Here is a 21,021-nt window from a genome sequence, read left to right on the forward strand (position 1 = left end):
TTTGAATTATGTGCATAATTTTCTCAATCCTTCTTTTTCTTCACACATTTATAATATTGTAATCAAACCAAAGTGAATATAAATTCGTCCTCACAATCCACTTTCAAATAAAAGCAAATGAACGAATTTAACGACGAACGATTAAACTTTACAATACAACACTTCGACTATATTATATGAAAAGATTTTGTAATTATTTCTTATAATATAACAATAGAATCTAAAAAAAATAAGTCCCTAATCCAACAAATTCCCCAACGAAATCTATGAAAGAAATATTGTAATTTTACAATTTCGAGAAAAATCTGCAAAATACTACTACGGGAAAAAAGCAAGTAAACACATCTACTTAATAAGCATTAAATCGTTGAGGGAAGGAAACTAGGTGAGTGAGCCTGGAAAGTCGTTAACCTACAAAAGACTAAACGTCTAGCCACTTAAATATTGTCAAAAACATCAAAGGACCGCAAGTGCTTATATGAAAAGAATTATGATGAAGATGATAGTAGGAAATTATAGAGATTCATCTTAACAGCCTTCTTAATGTGTGATTTCATATATAGGGAATTTAGTGTTAATCACTCTGTTACCCATTTTCCGTTGATTCTGGAGGCATTGCGTGTTAGGTGGTTCAATGCCGTAGTTTACCCCGACACCAGAAAGAAGAAATTAATATTTAAATTTGAATAATAAATACTTCATTTCTTTGAGTGGGGATCGAACCCACAACCAGTCGCATTTACAGTCGCACAATTGTGCACCTGCGCTACGAGAGGGCACTCTCGCGACTGACTTTACTTTATTTATCATTTTTATTTATTCTATATACCCAGTCTTGTTTTACATAGGTTTTGGAGTATATTTATTGACAGGTATAACTCTTCAGTCTTTTCTCTTTCTTTTATCATCAATAAGTGTCATAGGTGTCATCTAAAATATCATTAAGTTACTCTTGTTTACCAATCCAAATATTTGGATTATCTTACAAATGAAATAGATAGAAAAAATAGATAAATTAGTAGCTGCTATATAGTTACTTACAGTAATAACCTTCAAAATTGTAGACATTCTTTCTATATCTTACTAAATATTAACTAAAAGATAACAACTCAATTTAACTGTCGTAGAAAGAAATAAACTTGTCATTTGATTTAAAGTAAAGAAAATTTAGCTGAAGAAAAATATTGCTCTCAAAAAATAACTAGGCGTCGTCTGCCGAGCGTCACGGAATCTCGCGCCAGAGCTGAATTTAAATTCGGTGCTTTGTTAAAAAGCTTTTTTATAAACAAATTGAATTCGTGATGTCTTTGTAGAGTACACTTGTCGAGTGCACGTGGTTGGTACGTATTAAAATTTTATTTACAATTATTTTAAATTGTATATATAATTTCTCTATCTACCCTGCTATGTGCGGGATACAGCGTGAATCACATTTTTTTGCGGGAAATTAGTGTTAAGACACACTGTTCTCCTATAATCAATCCTCCAAGGGGAATAGAATCCAAAACAGTCGCGTTTTAATCAGATGGTATGTGCCTACACCACGACCGTCTCTATACCGTAAATTAAAAATATTTATATAATTTTTCGTGAAACCTTTGACCCTCTTAAGGTTCCTCTTAGCAACGTAGCTATTACTATTATACACTGATACCGTCTCTACTGACTGTCCTACTCTAAAGAATCTCTTCAGAAGAAGATGCCTCTAGTATGGAGGGCTATCGACTTACAATAAAAACACTTAACTAAATTAATATAGGATTTTTAAAAAAAAATTATGTATACTAAAATAAGCTTTTGCTTTGGCTGAAACCGCCAATCTCATCTCTCTCTCTCTCTCTCTATTTACGATGAACTATGACGAATACGATGTACGTACCTCGATCGGATTTCGAACCCATAACCACAGTGATTGCCTATATTTTACGTAGCTTCACTTTTTCCCCATAGCAGATAAGACAAGGGAAACCTAGTGTTAAGCTCTTACATTCCGTTGCCCACGCGTCGGTACAATTTTTACATGTCGTTTTGCGACCTGAGCTTCTTCTACTTAAAATAAATTACTATAATCGTTCCCTCAAATAGGGGTCGAACCCATAACTATCGCGTGTACTGTAGGAAGCTGTCAATTTACTGGACCACAGCCATTATTATTATTAATCTCTATTTAAATAATGAATTAAATGTAGATATATTTAAAAAAAAATTGGTCAATCCATTAACAGCGTGAACACAATTCACTGTGAACTCTAATAAATAGGTTTGTATAACGCGACCAGAAGGAAACGGAACGTTTGTAACAGATAAGATTGTATGGCGTAGACTTTAAAACTGTGACCTATTTTCTGATTTCTGTTGGTGGGTGAAATAAAAAAACCTGGATTTAAAAATACATTAACAATGTTTTAGAATATTTATTTAGAAATATATTTATCCGAATTACTATTTAGCGGATAGCAAGAAAAGCAGTATAAGCAAAGAGAACCTAATGCCACAGAGAACGAGACATGAAGTACATTAGTAAGTAAGACACTTAAATATTAAGTAACGGAATTCACCAGAATTCTCATCATCATTCACTAATTAAAAAAAAAAAAATGAGTATCATTCATTACTAAGAAAGGATCGAACTCACAACCTGAAGGTTGTTTACAGTCAGACTCTATCTACTGTGCCACGATGTATATGTATATAATGCTTCTCTCGTTTCATTCTTGATTTTTTGCCTGCAATTTTGCGTGTTGTTTTGTAAAACCAAAGCTTAAATGACTTATTAAAATAACACCTTATTTCTAATGAACCAAACAGTTTAACAGAAGAATATTTCCAAAAAATCTTCAATAAATTCTTCATCCATCCATCAGCCTTTTCAGGTCCACTGCTGGACATAGGCCTCCCTCAATGCTCCAATAAATTCTTCATGTGTTACCGCAAATCTTAATCCAAAACCATAACAAAATATTTCAAAATTATTTTTACAAAAAACAAAAATGAATATACAAGCAAACGTACTCCAATGGCGATAAATAAAATTCTCAAAGAAACTTCCACAAAAGATTATTCGGACCAACCCTGCTACTTCCTGTCACAATAGTTCAGAGAATTAAACCTTGGAAATTTCTAGAATATGATTCAAAATTATGTCACCCCCTGAATGCTGTCACCGACGTTTACCTTCAGCTCGGCTAACAAAGCGTAGCATTTTAATTGCTCTGGAGCAATGCGGTCGTGGATTGCGACCTCTTTAGCCGAATAAACAAAAATGATACAATTATAGCTATTCTGTGCAAACAATAATATTTGAATTACCATTATTTAGGTAAACAAGTCGATAGTTATCTGTTTTGTTTAAGCTTCTACGATTATGGCATAGGGGAATTTGGTAGATGATGTTTTTGTAAATAAACGTTTATGGCATGGAGAACTTGGAGATAGATGTATGGTTCCTTATTTTTCGTCCAAGCAACATGATAATGGGCTGTAGTGGCAAAGCATCCAGCGGTTTCTTTTGGCGCAATCCTACAAATAGCATCGAAGACTGAGGGGTTCTAGGTTATCTCAAATAGGAATCGTATCTACAATCGCCTTGTTCATAGTCAGATACTGGGCCGCTGCACTACGACTGTGACTAATAAAAAACAACTAATTCTATGTATATCTAGGTACCCTTCACTATTAACTGAAAAGCTTTACATTTTTTTAAAGTCCACGCCTTATCCTCCGTATAACAGGAAAGAGAGGAAACCTGGTGCCATTTATATAGCTTCATAGTTTATTAAGGTTGATATACCGTATATATAATCTATAGTTATACAGCATAGGAGGAAGCGAACACTGGTTATCATATCCCGACTCACATTTCACCAGTGGCTGTCTCCGCTTTTTTTGAGGGTCCTAATGTCAAGGTATTTTGTTTAATATTTTTCGTCAATGAATTTCAAAGATGTATATTTCCATTGCAATAACCAATATTGATGAAAGGGATTAATTCTCCAGAGTACAGTGAGTACATCTATACAGTTAAAATGAGCGCATAAATATAAAAGCTTTAGCGGTCTTTTCTCCTATAGACAGATGAGAACTAATTGCGAACTTTAAGCTCTAAAGTGATCAATATCTGGAACTAGCGCGTCTGGCCTGTCAAAGGACACGGTCCATCTGGAAATTAACTGTGCCCAATATTGTTGGAGTTAAAACGATTTAGTTTTCAAATTAAACTACTTTTACAAGGTCTTTCATGTTTTTTTCAATAATGAAAGTATGTAATGATTTCGACTTTTGTGGGTACATTGCAAGCAGATATTTTTAATCGATTTTTTATAGTTTTGCTGTATATTAATTTATTACAGTAAATAGCAATAAAGTTATTACCAAAAATTAGAACTGCAACCAAAAATTCAACGAATAGATCAGTTCGTTAGGCCGCTTGGGTTATATTCTGGCTGGCAATCTAATTCCCAGTACGATCGATTGTTTATATAAAATGTCAAAAAGTAAAATATTTATAATAGAAAATTCAAAATAAAATAAAGTCTATCGCTTCCAAAGCGCGATTCTCGTTATCGGAGGCATCGGTGCGTTTATTTGGAACGGGCCGCACGGCAGTGTTTCATTTTAGAATTTAGATTTTTATATTCTGCCATAGCGTAGTTGAGACAAGGTTGGGAGGTATTTTCAAATGGTTAAGCTTCTCTTGTCTCATCCCATTAGGAAATACTGTGTTAGGTTCCTACACCAAAAATGCAAAAATGTCTGGTGAAAAGGTTAGGGCAGCAGTGCAAATTGAAAATTTTTTTTTCGATCCTGTTTTTAGGTTCACTCTGTATCTCGTATATAGCATCGACATAAACATCGACTACGGATACGTACAAGAACCTAATGTTAATTTTAGAGACACTGTTTTGAGTGGCGGAAGGCACTGCCACTCAAAACAGTGTCTCTAAAATTTGCACAGTTTCTCTTGTTACTGGAGCGAAGAAATAAAAATAATTCATTCCACTGGAAATTGAACTCACTACCGTCCTTTTTACAAAGTTCAGGTGTTATGCTGCTGTACCACGACGACTTTTGTTATGTAACATACATATTTAATAATAATTCTATCACGCGACCCCGCGCCCGTTGTTAAATTAAATTATAATTGAACCTCATCACCGTGACAGCTGTCGGAACACGCGTAGTACATAATTAGCGTATTTCAAGCATGAAATATTTCGTATTTCTTTTTTTTCTGTTGGCAGGAGAAACTTGGAACCTCATGTTGAGACACTCTCTTCCCATTAAGACATTTAAGTTTCTCACTTTCCCACGAATTCTGGAGGCATTGCGTCTTCAAATTAAATCTTCTGTGCCCACCCCAGAATAGTCTGGTGCAAAAAAAAAATTGAAAAACAACATTTACACGAACATGCTGAAGTCCAGAAACTAATATTATAAATATTAGTGTATCTCTTGATATATTAATATTTATAATATAAGTAGAGATTTCTTTTATTGAAGCCTTATAGATAAATCTTATTAAGTTATTTTATAATTAAATAAGCGATATTATAATCTATTATTAGCGCGAACGAACACATCAAGTATAGATACTTAGTTTGGTATATTTATTTCTTTATGGAAATTTCTTGTCACGGCCAGGACAAATGTAGCAGCAAAAAGCGTTAAAACTTAAGGCGTCTGTTTGAAGGTTTTTTTTTATTATGACACCATCATTATAAAATGACACAAATGACACATTTCTGACATGCTATAGTTATGAGTTGAAATCTCGCAAAATGTTTAATTTAGAAATGTAATTTTATAGGTTTTTTTTTCATGGAAATGCTACGAATTGTCTAAGTTAACCATATAGTGGGGAATTGTAAATTCCTAACATGTATCTAGTAGGTAAGACATGTCGTGAAGAATGAAGATGAAGACATGTGGGTTCAATACCCACTCGAGGAAATTAAATTATTATTATTTCTTCCTTCTGATAACGAAGCAAAGCCCTGCGTTGAGTTCTGCTACTTAATTGAAATGCATCCTGAATTTGGAGGAGAGTGGAGAATGGAAATATCCTAAGGGTAGCAGTGACTTAATATTACCCCCAGCTTATGTAGAAGTGGTCACTGGGCAGTTACAAATTGACTTAATAAAACCATATTAAATAGAAAATTGATAAAAAAATAAATAGAAATAGATGGGACTTAAAATCAAATAAAAGATAAGACTGAGTCAACGCAACGTTCTAACGTCAACTTTAACCCTTAGCATTTAGACGATCGATTTGCAATCTAGGCTTAGTGGGAAAAAGCTTTTGAAAACCCAATTTTGTCATATATTTTCTTCGTCCTTGGCGGAATTGCTAAAATATACTAGTCTTTTTATATCATGTTAATCAATAATTTTGCATATTAAAATTAATTCAGCTTCACGCTGAATCCCGCACACAACAGGGTAGGCAAAGGGAACCTAGTGTTCATATTTTTATATTAAACAGTCAAACACTGCCTGTTTAAGGCTTTAAAGATTTTTTTTTTCATAATAATTCATTTTAAACACATATTTTAGACTAAATTACTGTTTTAATAATAACAATGAAAAAATTTGAAACAACATCCAATAATACTCATAGCGAGATGTACAATAAAATGAGGCACAAACGACCAACCCCCATGAATAAGTAAAGCCGATATAAAGATGAGATTTGGCACGTTACGGCCACCGTGTAATGGTTTTGTCCGGCCTGAATAGGGTTTTCCTACGCCATTGACATCGTAATGGGGATTTTTACTGTATAGCTATAGATAGAAATACGTAGAATTTAAAGGAATTTTATATTATTGTATTAATTTAGATATATTTTATAATCCTCTATCCTCTATTTGTTAGTAAAAGGGAAATGTTATCTAACAGAAATTAATTTAACTGCCTCATGAATGGCTGAATTACTTCAGGAGCGTAAACGTCTACCACATAATATCTTAGAAATTAGAATCCAGACATAGGACTCTAGAAGAAATTCAATCTATATAATTTTTTCCATTACTGAATGACTACGAATACGCTGAAATTTAGCATGTAGGTTCCATAGGGAGTGAAGGGGAGGACTAAAAGAAGTTTTCCCGAAATTCTATGGGAACGGAGAAAACAGTAAGCTAAAACAAACTAAGATGGAGGCTACGAATAACGTGCTGAGAGAAATAGAGTCGTATACAAAAATTTACTTATTAATAGAAGCCAATAACGATATTAATAAATGTATATCAATACAATTGAATCACAAAATGTCGACGCAAGTAATTTCATATCCGCCTCGGATATATTAATAATGATTTTTCATGTGTAACGTGAATTTTCGGAACATTAATTAAAATGAAAGACGCCACGAAATTTCAGAAATCAGCGTTCCAAGTCCAACGCTAGGAATTTTCGATGGTCATCCCGAATGCTGTTGTGTGAAAGGAAAAAATATATTCGCTATTATTATTTTTTTATTTTTCTATTATTTAAGTTATGATTAAAATTTAATTATGGCAACATTGAATTATTGCTGGACAATAATCTAGCGTGTCATTGTCATCTTATTTAACTTGTTGATTTGATTTATTGTAATTTCTAAAAAATTGTTGCTAAGAGAAATAAAGTTTAAGTAACATTATATTTTATTAATATTAAAATTATTACGAGATCTATATGTATGAATTTATGATATGTACCAAATCTACCATATGCTAGTATGTTAAACTACACTAACCCTTCAGTTTATAAAAATAGCTACAGCTATTCTTAGAAGCTAGTGGTACAAATTGGAAAAATATTTTTTATTACATAGTCCATTTATAGAGGAAGCCTAAAGACTATATACTACTACTATGTTCATACTCGACGTTACTGATTACTGGTATAATAAAACAGCAAAAAATAATAATTGTGTTTGTTAAAAATATTTCCGAAAAAATAGATTAAGGATATGAAAACACCAATAGAAAATTAGGTTATTATTTTTCAAATTTTTTAGGCACAATGACGACAGATTTGAATGATATAGAGATTCAAACTGTCTGATTTAAGACTGAGTAGAAAATTACTTCGTAATTAATACCGTAATACCGGATATGCCACTAATAAGAAATCAATATTATTAATTAAAACTGTATACGCGTTCGATGTACTGGACTCTTGCATAATTTATCTATATACGCTTTGTATTTCCTTAAGCAATTGAATCTATGTAGCAATGGCATTATGAAAAACTAGGTTTTATATTGTAGAGGAAACTTAAAAGTCCTCGTGGGCACATCCGGCGCTACTTCCGCTTAGTTCACTTCCGTCGCTTTGTTTAAAAACCAATATGGTATTACGTGCCTAGTCCACGTACAATTAATTGCAAAGAACGTAATTTTTTTTTATTTTTTTCAGTCTCAATCGCATTGCAAAATTAAATTAAGGATAAGATGTTCATAAGCCTTCATAAGTAATACTTACGAGAGTCTTTACTTATATAAAGTTAAATATTTTTATGAACATCGTGTACTTATAATAGAGTAATTGTGAAAAAAGAAAATATGACCAATTTTGTTACTCAAGTGTTTTTTTTATTAAAATAAACTGGATTCCCTATGGATTCTTCAGCAAAATAGGAGATGTCACGGCTTGACCCTGTTTCTTCTTTAAAATATTAATTAGAAAAAAAAGAAATATATGAAGTGAAATATTAAATTAAAATATTTTATTTTTAAATAGTTTATTTTTCTAATCGATTGTATATTAACTATAAAAGGCTGTCAATGCCGCAGTGGGCGTGATTACCTTTTTAGGATGCTAAAATTTACACACATTATATTAAAGATATGAGAAATATGTAGCCTTTAGTGTAATTGTCTTTACCAACTTTTGGACCTAATGCCAAATACAGAAGAATTATGAATTTCCACATAAAAAATGTATGGCATGTGTCGATTGGAACATGTCTTTTTATTCTTTCATTATTATTACGCTAACCCATGCTGTTCCATTGTTGGGGAAAGTCCTCTCTCCATAGTTTCCACATGTATACCAGTCAGGCCTGTACATGGAAATAATTTAATTTTGTAAAGGCCCAAGGTGCCTGAGATATAGCCTTCCTCACCTCTTAATATGAAATCGTTTGTTTTGTGGTAAGGCAAAAAGTTTATTTCAATTGGAACCATTACTTCCTGATATTAACGCGTTAACCAAATGTACTCTTCTTATATAATATATAATATATAAGGGGTTGTTTTTGGGGTTGAAAGTTTGTATGAAACTTCGTTACTACAAATGCTAGGAGTCTCAAATTTTGCATGGACGTCACTTATAGGACGTAGGTACTCGTGGAAACAGAAATTAATATAACGTTTTTGACGCAAGCGAAGCCGCGGGCGGGCCGCTAGTATTTATATAAAACTATATATATTTATTGAGAAAATGTCCAACATAAAGCTTCTATACAAGAGGATGAATTTCACTCGTGGAGCTCATCCACTGTCAAGGTCGCAAAGAACAAACTTAAAGACTCCAGCTAGTACTAACTGCTGCTACTATTTATATTGTAACTTTATCATCTAAAGTTTAATCGCTTTCAAGTTAGAAGGCTTCCCGACTTTGACAACATTATCAGTTTTCCTTAAACAATTAACGAGTGTTTACAAGGTTCCATTTTTTAGTAATTTTGGTACTTATATTTCACAAAGGGTCTAGTCGGATAAGCATGGAAAAGCTGCACTGGTTTCTTATAAAGACTCGTAGTTTTTACTGTGATTGTATTGCATTTTATCCGAAATAGCGACATACCAAATATTTGGTCTCTTATACTTGCGATAAGGGAGTTATGAGAGTAACAACTCTTAACGTTATAGTTTCTTTGCTCAATTTCTTCGTTCAAGTGTCGAGGCAAAGCGCGGCATTGAGCTTCCTCCTTCAGAATTCCGCGGAAAGTGGGAAACGGAGTGTCTTAACACTAGGTTTCCTCTGCCTACCCTACTATGTGAGGGATACAGCATGAAGCTGATTTATTTATGATATAAAATATTTGATAATACTGTTTCTTTCAAGATGAAATACCTACACATTACTGTCTATTTTGGGTCAATAACTTTTTAAATATTCATATTTAATAATTATAAATATTCATATTTAATTAAATATTCATATTAGGGTTTCGTACTTTAATAAAAGACTGTTTTTCTCAAAAACACTAAAAAAGTACCAAGCTAAAATTAATAAAATATCTTAGTCTACAGTGGAAGACAGAAAAATACCTTTTAAATAAATACAATCAAAAGATACGAGTGTTGTGATCTGTATACTTAGGTAATGGCGCATTTTGTATGAAATTTACCATATAGTCAAAATCTTCCTTCCTATTGACCTAGTATGATTTCATCCGATTATTAATAATAATATTCTAATAAAACAATCTGACTCACACTTTCCAGTTTTATTTTTATTTGTTATTACAATTTCCTTGAATAATTCATGGTATGTGTGAAGATTAAGTTCCCTCAGTTAACATAGAAATATTGCCTTTTGACCTTTACGTCTCTTAAGGGCAAAACTAAGAGAACAAGGTACATACGAGTATGTATGTATGTATCTAACAAAGATGTTTCAGCTGAAGCTTGCTTAGAAGCTACCTTAGAGAATACGTAACAAATATTTCATAGTAGATACGTCGTAGGTAGTCACGACAGATTGTGGGTTCGATTCCCACTTGTGGAATGTGAAATACTTGAATTTTTCATTGGCATTAACCCGCATATAGCTAATAGCAGAGAAGGAAGAAAAAAACCTGGTGTGGAGACTCTTCGTTTTCCACTTTCCGTGGAAACGCCGAGCTACAACACTGATTTTGTATAATCAATTTGTAATCTGTGAAATTTTCTGAAGTTTTTTCATTATATTTCTCAATCAAATCAAATCAAATCAAAAACACTTTATTGCACAAAGAAGATTTAAATTACACAATTAAATTTGTAATTTAGATACAGTGCATAGGCGGCCTTATCACTGTAAGTGATTTCTTACAGGCAACCCTTTTTTTAACAAAAACTAATAGTATGATACAATTGGTGGCGGTTAACTTTGCATAAAGATATTTTATACTTTATTATATCAAACATATAAACATACGCTATTCATATATAAATACATACATTAAACATACATTTCTCTTAATATATTTCTAGGTACAAAATTTATTTATATAGTTATCTTTATACAATTTAAACAAAAATATGCACAAAAGGTGGACTTAACGCTGATAAGCATTTTCATTTAAAATTATAAAATGTTATTATTACAATATATAAGAAAAAATCGTTTATTACCGTTTAAACTAACATCTAGAAATAGAAATGGCATATTATTGATGGTTTTCACAGCCATTGGTGTCATTGTAGGCAGTCGCCTTGACCCCCACTACCTTCTTGACAGCACAATACCTATATATCTTTCATTATATTAGACCGCAGTATATACATTAGTAAATAGTTATTTTTTTATATGATTAAAAATAATATTTGTGTTTTTCTTTTATCTGTATTTTCTTTCTCTGGGGGCCAAGAGTTCCGCAACAATATTATTTTCAAAACATATATATTTAAGATTCTCAATATAATTGCGACTAAGGCACAATAATATAAAAACAATCAAATATTTGACAAAGTGTTTTGGGTTCTATCTTAAAATTTGCTTATAAAATTATAAAATAAGGGCCGTCTGGCATAACGGCATAATATATAGGGGTTTGACTGAAAGCGTGATAGTTATAGGTTCGACTCCCAATCGATCGATCGAACACGCAATATCTTGAATATGACTTATCGTACATAACAAAAAGCTTAAGGTTTTCCTAGAAAAATTACCACCTAATTATTGAAAAATTGTATGAATGTAATTTTTCCATGGAGCATAGCGACCCTGCCCTAATAAAGTGATTCGACCTCAACCACCAAAACAAGGTTGGTAGTACCAAGGTAGCGCCAACACGTTAATGCTAGCCTAGATTTATTAACTACTTAAAGTGTTCGAGATTGCTATCCAACGGTAACAAGCACCATCGGCCACTATTTCTCTTTTTGTACCTATGAAAGCTTAAATGTCATGAACAACAGATTTTTTATGGTGTAAGGCTATAATTGCAAGGCATTTTAAAGATTAAGGGTTTCATTAACATGGAACCGAACCCACAACCGTTATGTACAGTTAGGTCCTTTCCAATTCGCCATCATGGCGCAGGGGCTGAAGCGTGCCACCGTAAACCCTACGATTGTGGGTTCGATTCCCTTTCGGAGGAATGAAATATTTATTTTTTTATTTTCTGGCTCTGTGGCGGTTATAATAATGGTGCATTTGTATAATATACCAACTTCATACTTACATGTAACAAAATATAATAACACAAAATGCAATACATTTATTTGTGAAGAAATTTGTAATAATAATCGTTTACTAGATGTTTCTCTTTAGAGAAACTTCTTCTCTTCTTTAGAAGAGAAGAAGATTTAGGAAAATATCACTTATGGTAATATGTCTATGGTTGTGTTATAGGGTCTCTTTTACACATTTTTATGTTGGTATAACAGTTTAAAATTATAATAAACTAAATAAAAAAAATAATAAACATTATTAAATCAAATTTCAGAGAAGGGCATGTACTTGGGTTCCCCATGCGAGTTCACATGCAACTCGCGCCTGGTGCACGTGTACTGCGAGCCGCGGAGCAACTCCTGCCAGTGCGACCCCAAGCACCCCGTCGCGTTGGGACTGGCCAAGGGGTGTGCGAAACGTGAGTCACTGTTAAAATAGTTATGGCATTATTAGTAATAGTTCTGGGTTCATATCCGGAGAATTCCAGGAGGGTAACTGAGGTGAATATGTCTGTAAGCACGCAGGGAAACTCGACTGTAAATTTAATTATTTTTATTGCTCTGGTTATAAGACAAAGTGCAGTTGAGATCTGCCACTCACCACGCAATCTCTTGAAAATTGGGATGGAAAGTGAGGTATGGAGTGTCTTAACACTAGTTTCCATCTAAATTCTACCTACCTTGCTATATGCGGGATACAGCGTGACACATTAGAAATTGCTTATATTTATATTTCTTCCAGTGCAAATCCAAACATTAATTAACCATAATATTCAATATGTTAATAAAAAAAATATAAAATAAGCTCTAAGATTAATTAAAATTGCATTTCTGCTCAATTATTATATTATGGCAACCGTTTACTAAATGACAACCAAAATACCCCGTACGAGGGTAGTGTATTTGACAGGTTGTCGCGTGTGCAATATGCATGGACAGAATGTAAACTAAGTATTTGTGTAATAAGCAATACAATATAATAACCAGGAAACTTTGAATATTATGTACGGGACAAATTCGAAATGGTTACATGTTATTGAATCAGTTCACGCTCACGCTGTATTCCGCACACAGCAGGGTAAGCAGAGACAACCTAGTGTTAAAACACTCCGTTCCCCACTTTCCGCCGAAATTTTCGCCGCGTGTTGAGTGGCGAAACTCAATGCCGGGCTTTTGCCTTGGTGCCTGAGCGAAGAAATGAAAATATTAATTAATAATAATTAATTCCCACCATCACGTTTAAAGTTTGTGCCTCTATGCCACGACTGGATGCAGACCGTCCAGCCCGGGGGTAGTAATCAAATTATAAGGAAACCAGAAATAAGAAGAAGAAAATTATTAAATGTTTCATATATTAATAAAACTATGATTTTCTTGAATTTCAGCAAAGAAATTGGGAGAGCAATGCTTCTACCAGCAAACGTGTCGCGCCTTCGACTTGCACGCGTCATGTATGCAGGTCAACCACAACGCGTTCTGCCAATGCGACCCCGGGTACCACACCACGAGCCACTCGAGGCCCACACAACGAGTTTTCTGTACTGAAGGTACTAATATTTTTTTACTTTTAATATACTATATAAAAATACTATTTGGGTATAGTAGGGAACAGAGTGTCTTAACAGGTTCCCTGTGCCTTCCCTTGCAGTGTGTGCAGGATACAGAATGAAGCTGATTTGATTTTTTGATTTATTAAAAAAGATGAATTGAAGTGATGATTTAATCAACTTTAAAATATTGAGATGACATGAAAATTCTTTACGTCTAATTTCTTTCAATTTATTCTTTCAGACCTGGTCCTGCTGACGGCCGACATGCCGACGCTGCTAGGCGTAGCGTCGGGTATCTTCGTACTGGGGGGACTGCTGTGCATGGTGCTGCATCTCTACACCAAGGCGCGGTACCACCCGGCGCACCTCGCGGACGCCAGGCTCACACCGCCGTGTTTGTACTCGCTTAATGATACTGGTGCGATTTTTTCATCTTTTCTCTTGTTCTGCTATTTTATTGAATGAAGTTCGTTGTGGTGGAGGGGCACAAATGTGTGAGTATAAACGCGGCAGGTTGTGGGTGCGATTCCCACTCGAGAAAATGAAATAATTACATTTCTTTGCTCTGATGCCCAGGTATAGCACCACTCACACGCAATAGCTCCAGAATTCAGCGGAAAATGGAGAACGGAATGTATTTACTCCAGGTCCCCTCTGCCTACTCTCTGTGAACGAGATACAGCGTGAAGCTAAAAAAAATCACTATCTAAATATCAGTAGTGTCAGACCTATGGCCCATTGAGTTTATAATCACACGCTCATGTTTTACGACCGGCTGGATGCCAGTCGTGATGCAGAGTACTAAAACTTCAAAGTGAACATATAAAAGTGCTTATAATATATTAACCTAAACAAAGAAACACGTCACGTCCAGGTGGCACGCTGAGCGCGACACGCGCCTCGTCGCGCGCGTCGTCCCGCAGCGGCTGCACCAGCGGCACGCTGGAGGAGCGGCGCGAGCGGCGCGCGGCGTCCCGCGCAGGTGCGGCGCGCTCGGCGGCCATCTTGCTAATCTCGCGCCACCTGAGGGCCGTAAGGGACGGCGGCGCGCACCCGCCCAAGTGCGCCGCCAAAGGTGATCCGGATGTATGCGCCCCGCCGGATGTCTGAGTCTGACCCTCTGCACGGTTGTGTGTATGCTAGACCTCCACTAGTACCTCCTAAACTACGAGTATTGCTAATGTCTAATTCGAAGTGGTTAACTTAGTTGTAGTGTATACTTCTAATGTTCGACATCACAAGTGTTTTGAGCTTGTTAAAGTAATGTCTCGATTAGTGTTGTTTCGTGTTTTATTAGCCATGATTTTAAAATATGGTAAAAATTTTATTAAGCTATTTGAGTTTTCTAAATTATAAACTATTTGTACTCTAATTATTGTGAATTGAGTGAAAGGTGTTCGTGGAGAGTCACTGTGGGGTCGCATGTTCCACGTCGCTCGTGTCCGTTAGATGTCGAGTTTTGGGGTTAGCGGCCACCGAGCGACGGTCCTCGACTGCACTATCTCTTATCAATTCAAAAAAAATGCTTTTTCTATAATTTTATTGTTTATTTTCAGATGAAAGATTAAATTAGCAAAAAAAATAACTATAACTAAAATCGGTAAAAAGTTTTAGAAAAATGAGAATTTATTGTTAGTTAATTGATAAGAGTTCTAGTTAAATTTTATTCATATGAGTTATTTAAGCTAAATGATATTTAACAAGTAAATACATACGTAGATTGGTATGCCAGTTACAGCGTGTATGGACCATCTACTGTAAAACTAAACTGACAAACACATACAAATAGGTAATCACAATGACTTAAAAATAGTATCACCAAAAAATATATATAACAAATATATAATTTCATAGCTTTTTTAAGTTCTTAAGAGACCATCCAGTTTAAAAATTATAATTAAATTTATCGGGAAGTTTCTATACAGGTGTCAAAACCTTTTTTTTTAACAAAACTAGAAGAATTAAGAGAGAAAGTAGAAAGAGAAAGAATTAAGATTTGAGGCAAAGTGGTTTCCTATAAGAAAGCGTTTTTAAATTGTATTATTTATTTATTATTTGCTATATATTATATATTGTTTTGCTGATAATTTTTTCTGCTGTGACATTTACTGAGCAACGATAAACAAACTGCTTGTTATTATAATTACACATATTTGTATGTGTTTGTAAGTTCAGCTTAAACGGTCAGACGATCTATACTCACTTTAAATATTTTCGTATTTATCTCTTGATTAAATAATCTACAGTATTTTCATGCAAGTTTATATGAAAATGTATGCGTTACTGTTACTTTTAGGTATGTTATAGTACGTTATCATAGAGTACAGGTTAGTGTTTGAATTGATTAGTGGAGTGCAAGTCGAGATGCATTACGCTCTTCGTGTGGCGCGAGCAAGATGGCCGTGGTCCTTGTTTCTTTCTTGTGTCTATCTACTTTGTAATGTCAACGAAACTGAAGGTGGCGTAAGCCTTTACATTATACCACTGCATTATTGTTTAATAATTACTAACACTACATCTTATATTGAATCACGATAGCACTGAACGCTTAAACACTACAGAACTTTCATTCTACCACATTATGTATTGCCGAGAAATTATTCAATACACAAGTCCAAAATCTTATTAAAAATTTATATTTAATTAAAATGATATCTTCAAAAATTAAATTTTCGTATCGCGATGTTTTTTAAAAGCTTAAAGCTTACGAGAGCTTTATTCGCTACGCATTTTGCGATTGGCATACAAAATGACAGTTAAGGTTAGCCAAAGCTTCAGTTTCACCAAGCTTCGCTTCCGCTTTCCGTCTTCACATGAGTGTCGCATGGGAAATGCTTCCTAAGCACGTGGTAAAACACTGTTACAGTTTGTTCTGAATGTTATAAAAAAAACCGCCATTTTGTATTATTGAGAAAAAATCTTTAAAATTTGAATACTTTTTTATTATCAGACTTAAATTGCTCATGTTTCTATTAATCAGATGCATAAGTAAGCGTTTATATATTTTATCATGTTTATTATTCTAAAAAAACACATTGCATATTTCTATATAAGTACTATTAATTTTATATACCTAAGTATTTTGTAAAACAACATTTTACCACAAAATGTCTGCCTTCCATGTTTGTCGCTTGTAAGTATCGCTATATGTTTATTATATTATTGTATTATACATTTTAAGCCTTACTTAATTATCCTCTTATTGAACTGCAGCATGAAATCAATTTAAGTTCCAGCAATTCCATCCATTTAACTTCTGCACCTGCAAAATAAATTAAAACAAATTGACGACCAAAATGATGCAAAATTTCAATTTAGGTTCAAGACGTCCAAGTCTAAGCTCGGTGCAAAGTAGCTCATCGTCGATCAGGAGTTATAGCGCGAAGCGGTGGGAGAGGGAGAGGGAACAAAAGGAAAGGAGGCAGATGAGTATGCGGCTCGCTCAATTACACGATAAGATGGCAGCGGGAAGAGAGTTGCCCAAACACGCGCCTACACCGTCTCCGCGATCCCCGAATAATTCCACTGATGGGCTACTGCCAGCTGTATGTGAAATAAGAGAAGTAAGTGTTTTATTTATTTAGAAATTGAGTTATAAAATTGTTTTTAGGTAAATGATAAAACTAATTATTGTCTTATGAAAATAATTTTATTTTCAAAGAAAATCTTTTATCTTTTTTAGCTTTTAAATTTGTCCAAAGTAGTATTTGTACCAACACATTCCAAGGACAATGATAATACTTAAAGAGAAATTTAGGGAACTTGTATCACTTATAAAACATGTGTAAGACATTAATAACTACCACCAAATTTTCAACATGTATACTTGCTTAAAACACATTCCAGTTGGTCAACACCTCTGACCAGCAGCTGCAAGGCGTGGACGGGCCTTGTTCCAGCTCCTCACTTTACTGACAGCAAAGATCGACGACCATCAGGTCGATCGACTCCCTCTCATCCGACGGAGCGCCCGCCGTCGCCTGGATGTAGGAATAGGAGTTTTAGGACTTATAGGACTCATATACGCGTAATGAGAACGAAGACTTGATACGTGCGATGTTAAGGCAATAACAGGACAAACATATGCGTAACTATAATGGCCGAGGAACGATTTATTGTCAGGATTCAGAAATGCCTTGTAATGATACTGAACTGTACAAGGCATAAAATTACTGTTAGAGTACACAGTAACTATGTGCCTTGAGTTCATAAATATAAATGTAACTGGATAGATGTCTAATACTAGGTTTAAATTAGATTTTTGTTATTTTTCGGTATGCACAAATGTTTAAAATATTCCCCAAATTCCAGATTTTTCTTTTGATTTACTTTCAAATACATAATGCTAATCAATAGGTTCATACAGATTTCAAATACAAGATATTTTCTGTTCCTAAGTATTTGCAGATTTGAAATTTAAAAAACCTGATTTTTAAATATTCATCAAGGTTTTTCTAAGATGGAATTGAATTTTGCACTTAACGCACTTTTAAAACCTAACCGACAAAGTGAAATGATATGAATATGAAAGTAAATAATTATGATGAAAAGGCTCGTGTGCCCCATGTCTGGATTCAGTTTCGAATTCTAGTTGCGCTTATGACCAGCACAGACCTATTCTGTCATCAAACCCCGAAACGTCATATCGAAATATAGAATTTACGAAATATACGATTTTGATTTACTTTTTGGTGCGATTTTAGAACACATTGAAATAGATTAAGATTTCTGGATGTCCGTAATAGGCAATAGACAGGTTTTAAATATAGATAGATCAAATAAAGACGCCACTTGTTGTAGAGTTAACTAAAATCAATAATTATTAAACGGGTATTTGACGAATAAATTTATATTTTAAAATTATATTCTACTTTTCATAAATATGAAAAAAATGCATATTTAAATGTTACCTGAGCGTTAAATTGTTGGGACATGATTATATCGCGAATGTGATATAATAATTATTTATTATATAGCGTTATATTTAAAATGACGAAGTTGATAAATATAAAATTATTATTTAATATATTTGTTAATTTATTTTACTTTTGAAGCTTATTAGGTAGTCAAATACCCCATTACATGTGATACAGACGATGACCATGTAAATATTTGAAAAATATTAACAGCTGATAAAATTAGGTAAATAACATGGACATTATAGAAACGAAGTGCTTAAGGCTTCTAGGGAGAAGCTTTGCCGATAGTGTTAGCTCGAATACTGTATTGAATAAATGGTAAGATCGACATTTGTTAAACGACGTTATATTAGTCTTAGATACATTATATTTGTTTGTGTGTTAACTTACAATGGTTTAGGTTTAGTCGGTTCTTTAATGGATTCATTGATGAGCTGGATTATGAATGTGTGAGAAATATGTAAGTATATTGTAATATTTTCTATATTACCGACTAATCTTAAATCAAAATCATGAATATAGTTAGAGATCGAATTTAATGTAAGGCAAGCTTAGCTGATGATCATGGTGAAGGGTAGTAAAATTAAGATTCTTTTTTTCTGACGAAGAACTGTTACATTATGAATAAAAGCCACACCAAAGGCGTGTTAGCTTCATCACCTTTATTTACAAGGCAAGAGGAGTGTTCAAGATTGCGGTTATAGCCAATGAGGACGTCTTCGGTCATTACCGTGCAAAGTGGAGTAGGTTGAGTAGGAAGGCAGACCCTGGCACAAGTGAAGCGGGATTAATGCAAGAAGGAAGAAGGAGATACATAGCTATCCGTGTAATAGAAGTGACATTGTCATTTTTTATTTAAAATGTCAAATGTTTATGGATTCGTGTATTCTCTATACGACGTGATATTGACAATGTGATTAATGGCTGATACTTACTTAATTGCTCAGCTGGTATTTTCGGAACGCCATAATATAAGAACAGAACTAAAAAGACTCTCTGATCTGGTTAAACAAAGTGCAACATCATCCATTATTTTACTCAAAATGTAGGATTTTGAGCAGAAGGTAAAAAGTTCTTCTCTTCTATCTCATACCGCTATAGATTTACGAGTATATTTGAAAAAGTTAAAAATTACCAATTTTCAGTTATGAAGATGGAATTGTTCAGCTAAGCTTGAGAGACCAAGGCGATACGACTCAGCTAACTATAATTATGACGCGATATAAAACTTTATACGATTTAATTTATAAAATAGTAGCGTATGGTTTGCCTTTGTACAGATTTTGTTATGAATTATATATTATTTAGCTGTTACGTGAGCCAAAGTGTTATTTTAAAAAATATGAAACCAAATAAATGTTATTTGTACATGAAATGTTTTTTTATTACCCTTTTTCATTTTTTTTGAAACATTTAGAATGTTTGAGTTACATAAATTTTTAGAATAATCTTTTTTTTGGTATTATTACAGGACGAAGATTTTCACGAACATTTCGAATATTTATTATCTACATATAATATATATATATATATATATACATATCTACAATATTGGTGATATTTTAGATATATAAAAAAATAATCTGTAAATAATAATCTGCAAAACTAAAATGAATCACAGACCTTTTATTAAATGGACTAACTAACTTAAATGAAATTTATTTTAAGCTGTTTTTCTGAAGCGGGCAAAGCCACGACCGGGTCGCTAGTATCTAAATAATATCAATTTATTAACATGCGTTTTTTATTTAAAGTCTAACTATTTTAGAGGCGAGTGGGAGCAACGAACATAAATCATAATACTATGGAAACAGCTATTTATATATCAATTTCGGATTTGAAGTCGTATTTTGGAAGTCCGTCTTCTCTGGCCTACGTCACGAGGTCATCTTAAAATATTCAGACAGTTTTTATATAGAAGCTTCCTACACGTTTCTTGCTAATTATAAAATTTTTACATCTACACAGAAATAGACGCGTAGCTGAATTCAAGAGAAAATTGTGATTAGACCAAACATTCTATTTTGAAATCACAGAAAATGTATATTTTTGACGATGATGTATAAATTTTATTGGTGCCTACTGTAGATACATCATATTTTTCTTCAATTTCAAACTGCAATTCATTTAGCGCGTTTGATTTTAACAGTGCTAAAGTAACATTATCTTCATCTTTAT

General features: G+C 33.6%; 1 protein-coding gene across 2 annotated transcripts in view; it reads left to right on the plus strand.

Moving 5' to 3' along the window:
* LOC146538421 (uncharacterized) overlaps positions 1-20,218 on the plus strand; it is a 40,026-nt gene extending 19,808 nt beyond the window's left edge. Inside the window, exons 3-8 of one of the 2 annotated variants that reach the window (XM_085186442.1) lie at positions 12,650-12,793; positions 13,760-13,921; positions 14,166-14,342; positions 14,799-14,999; positions 17,243-17,487; positions 17,771-20,218. In XM_085186442.1, the coding sequence (XP_085042568.1) occupies positions 12,650-12,793; positions 13,760-13,921; positions 14,166-14,342; positions 14,799-14,999; positions 17,243-17,487; positions 17,771-17,839 (998 nt within the window). In that variant the 3' untranslated portion in view covers positions 17,840-20,218. The remainder of the gene's footprint in view (positions 1-12,649; positions 12,794-13,759; positions 13,922-14,165; positions 14,343-14,798; positions 15,000-17,242; positions 17,488-17,770) is intronic. The other variant, XM_085186443.1, reaches the window with a different exon arrangement.
* Positions 20,219-21,021: the final 803 nt, after the last annotated feature.

Source organism: Heliconius melpomene, chromosome 6 (assembly GCF_056956725.1).
Source record: "Heliconius melpomene rosina isolate 202511_hmr_F chromosome 6, ASM5695672v1, whole genome shotgun sequence".
NCBI classification, from domain to species: domain Eukaryota; kingdom Metazoa; phylum Arthropoda; class Insecta; order Lepidoptera; family Nymphalidae; genus Heliconius; species Heliconius melpomene.